The sequence below is a fragment of the Acanthisitta chloris genome, unplaced genomic scaffold (genome assembly GCF_000695815.1).
Source record: "Acanthisitta chloris isolate BGI_N310 unplaced genomic scaffold, ASM69581v1 scaffold8926, whole genome shotgun sequence".
Classification (NCBI taxonomy): domain Eukaryota; kingdom Metazoa; phylum Chordata; class Aves; order Passeriformes; family Acanthisittidae; genus Acanthisitta; species Acanthisitta chloris.
This window is the reverse complement of record NW_008677676.1, coordinates 3,915-7,978: the sequence shown is the minus strand read 5'-3', so window position 1 is coordinate 7,978 and position 4,064 is coordinate 3,915. Positions and strand designations below refer to the sequence as shown.

Genomic DNA, 4,064 nt, shown 5'->3' with positions numbered 1-4,064 from the left:
CCCTCAATATTCAAGGCATCCGAAAAAAACATTTCTTTTTCTCCATTTAAAGGTGTGGGGTTTGGTGTTAAGACACACAGTAGGAAGTCTTGTGATAATCTGAGGCGTTATGGGGAATAAAGACCTTTCAGAGGACTTCAGGTGAACATGGAGAGAAATAATCATTTTGAGAAAAAAAAACACCATAAACAAAACAAAAAAATCCATCTCACTTAAAAAATAAAAGAGTGAGAAAGTGCACCCGAGGTTTTAATGTAGTATTAGGAAACATCTTTTAAAAAGGCATACATTCTCACTAACAAGAACAATATAGTAGGGAAAAAAATTCTCATTAAAACACATTTTGAAAGGAGAAATCTATGATGAGAAATTTGAGCAAGTCCTCCTTAATGTTTTATAAAATTCTGTGTTTCTTCTTCTCATTTCATTTTTTACGTACATTTTGTAGGGCTACACTGAAAACCTTGAAACTAGCTCATCTTGTCTTCTCTTCATCCCAACACCATAAACAGAACCCAGCTAGATTTGGGTTACAGCTTTGAAAAATAAGGATTAGGTTTTCTCTGTATAACTTCATCTTAGGTTTCTACAAGATTATACTATAGTTAGAGTAGCTTTCCCTTTCTTTGGTTATTGCCCCCTTAGGTATAATCTTATAATCAAAGGGAGGTCAACTGTACCAAAATAGAAGATTGTCAGAATTTATCTGCCATAAATTCTTCCCTTTGGGTTACAGCTTTGAAAAATAAGGATTAGGTTTTCTCTGTATAACTTCATCTTAGGTTTCTACAAGATTATACTATAGTTAGAGTAGCTTTCCCTTTCTTTGGTTATTGCCCCCTTAGGTATAATCTTATAATCAAAGGGAGGTCAACTGTACCAAAATAGAAGATTGTCAGAATTTATCTGCCATAAATTCTTCCCTTTTCATTATATTATGAAGTGTTAGTTCTTAAAAAAAAAAAAAAAAAAAGAAACAAAACACTATGTGTTATCCAAAATCTAAGAAATTTTGAAACTAGACATGTAAATTACACTATCTGAATACAAAGGACAGAGTAAGCACTGGATCTGAAGGCTAAACCCAGACAATATTGTATCAGTAGTAGTAAGACATAGTTTAAAATAATTTCATACAATGTATTCATTTTTGACAGATAAAAGATGAGCCACTGAATATGATGGAATCGTCGGATTCCCTAGGACAGTGCACATTGTCCAAAAGTAGCTTCTTACAGTGTAATTCTGTTTCCAGAAGTCAGGGTGAAACACACTCAAAATTAAAATTCTGTGCCTGTCCACAGTGACACTTGCAGAATTCAGAAGGCATTCACTAGATTATCAGTTTGCCACTACCAGTGCTGCTTGAAAATGGCTTTCCAGCTGTCCTGGGAAGACTGCATTTCTGTGATGTACAAGCTGAAATAATTTCTTTTTTAAAAAAGTGCCTTTTAACTACTAAAAGAAAATGTCATCACCTGATTTTTATGATCTTATTTGTCTCTATACATGACACAAATGTTCAGTACAACCACATTACAAGGAAAGATGCATAAAACCTCTCCTAAAGAGTCGTAAAACCGTAGGTCTTACTATGGAAAAGACCCAGGAAAAATCTTTCTGACAAATAGAGCTCCTAGCCACTGAGGTTGATACATCTTTGTGATTGGGAATAGATCCTTGTAAGGTGTTGGAGCTAAAATTCTATTCCCATCAAGATAGCCAGCAAAACTCCCACAACTTTCAGTGGAGTCAGCATGTCACCTAGTTTATCTTTGTCAGCTTTTGTTCTGCAATCTTGGTGTTGGCAAGTTTCATGTTATTTAGAGTTTTTCTTAAAAGTCTAACTCACGTGGCTATTTAAAATTCACCTTAACAAGGAAAGATCTTGGGGAGCTAGACAAGACAGTTCACTGATTAATTTCATTGTAAAGCAACAATTTAAAATAGATCTGAAGATGCACACTCTTTTTTACCACTGACTCCATTTTCTCAGTTGGTTAAAGATATATATGAATGTCTTTACTGCAGAAGTCTGAAGGTGAGATGACTTTTTTTGAATACAGTTTGAAACCAAACTTGCGCTTCTAGTAAGTTTGAACTATCTACATTCAATTTCACAAAAGTGCTTCTTTTTTATCCTAACTTCTGGGTTTACTACTTCAGTTATGCCAATGCAACTGTTCACAGGATCATTCTGTAAAACAGATTGCTGTTTTGCATTCCAAAAGCAAAGTTTGGATTTTTTTTCGAAGCATATATAACCACATTTTCAGAACAGTCTTGTAATGAAGTCACTGGAACAATGAACTAGAATCACAGTCATTGGAGCAAGATATTTCTTGCTCAGTCTTTCCAGTAGAATGAAATATATACAATTTCATGGAGTTCAAAGGCTTAAGAGTAGGAAGTTGCACCTTGCTGGGAAAGAACAAATAGTGAAGGGAGGCAGAAAAGGCAGTTAACATTTTTCTAAGAGAAACTTTGAGATCAACCAGTAACTCTTCGAATATATTTTTTGTCAGTTAGCAATCAATTTTGATCTACCTTTAGACATGTAAATAAAGCATCTACAAGCCTCTCTGAAAACAAAGAAAATCAAGCGAACACTTCTCCATTTCTAAGTGCCACTCAGGAACTTACTCAGAGGTTTTGAGGAGAAGTAAGCAAATCTCAAGTGGATCTTTGTGAGGACCCCCCTGACACTGCTGACCCAAAAGAGTTCAGTACTTTTCAAGATCAAGATTAGAAGACTCAAGACTTAATATAGGTTTTCACATACAAAAGCATAAAGTTAAGAATTGAATGTCATTGTTCTGGCTCAAACTGTACATGCAATGAATATACTTTGAAGTTGGCCGCACTGACACACAAATGCATGCACCTCAGGTAATCATCTATATCATCTGCCCATGCACACAGGTATCATCCTACAGTGTCACAATTGCCTTCTTCACTTAGTCCTTCCATTCTTCTGTTGAGTCTTGTTTATAGATTTTTCATGTCTTGAAAAACAAGTCTACCTGTCTCCTTGTACACCATTCTGAATGCTGATAATCTAATACTACAATACTGTAGTTACTGTAACAGGGCAGCACTACCATACTCATAATCCAATTGCTAAAAGCATCTGACTTGGGAGCAAAAGCAGTGGAGCAATTGAACAGTCACATTTGAAGAAACAGAAAAGGGCTGGTAAATAGAAATGAAATCATGCTTGTACTCAAAATAACCTAACAAGTGAAATTATGCAAAATACTTATAGTCTTTTTTTGAGGTTTAAATGAAAACTGTGATGCCATCTAAATATGCAAAGTAGTTTATTTTTCTTTGATGCTCTTGCTTTTGCTTCACGTGCTGCATATAAAACTAGAATGAGTTGGGACTTAATCACTTTTGCAAATCTATAAATACAAGAGTTCATTCTCCAGCACTTCTGACTACAGAATAGCACAAAAAGTGCAAACAAGGAAAATATAAAAATTCCACATACACACCTGACACCTGGACTATTTATGAGCCTGGAAATACCATAATTTGCCAATCAGCTAAACCCATCTAACAAAATAAAAATGCTTGCTGCACTTGAAGTTTAATTTTTTGTCTTAATGATTTCAGGGTGGTGGTTTGATGCCTGTGGCCCCTCCAATCTCAATGGAATGTTCTACACAGCTGGACAAAACCACGGAAAGCTCAATGGCATCAAGTGGCATTACTTCAAAGGCCCCAGCTACTCCTTGCACTCCACCACCATGATGATTCGGCCCTTGGACTTCTAAAGGCCTCCAGCAGTGGATCCCAGAATAGGCCAGGTCAGCACTGCCCTCAGCCACAACACTATCACAGTCTGAAGGTAAAAGGCAAAGGGCTTCTTGAGAGCAACATGTAGAGATGATGCAAAGTCACTTCATTATCACTCCATAACCTGCAAATACTCCCCAACAGTCACCCTACATTTTGATGGCTGGGGAAGGCTTGGTTTAGAAGAAGGTGGCTGAAATGATTGTCCGAAGAACGGGATTCAGCTATTCTGCCCAGACTTGGTGCTTGTCAGTGGATGTCTT

The 4,064-nt window shown here is 36.4% G+C and overlaps 1 protein-coding gene across 1 annotated transcript in view; it reads left to right on the top strand.

Annotated features, from left to right (window-relative positions):
* LOC103804018 (angiopoietin-1) overlaps positions 1–3,779 on the top strand; it is a gene marked incomplete at its 5' end in the record, with an annotated part of 58,704 nt that extends 54,925 nt beyond the window's left edge. The window contains one exon of the mRNA XM_009076604.1: positions 3,619–3,779. Within this exon, the coding sequence (XP_009074852.1) occupies positions 3,619–3,779 (161 nt within the window). The remainder of the gene's footprint in view (positions 1–3,618) is intronic.
* Between the last annotated feature and the right edge of the window lie 285 nt (positions 3,780–4,064).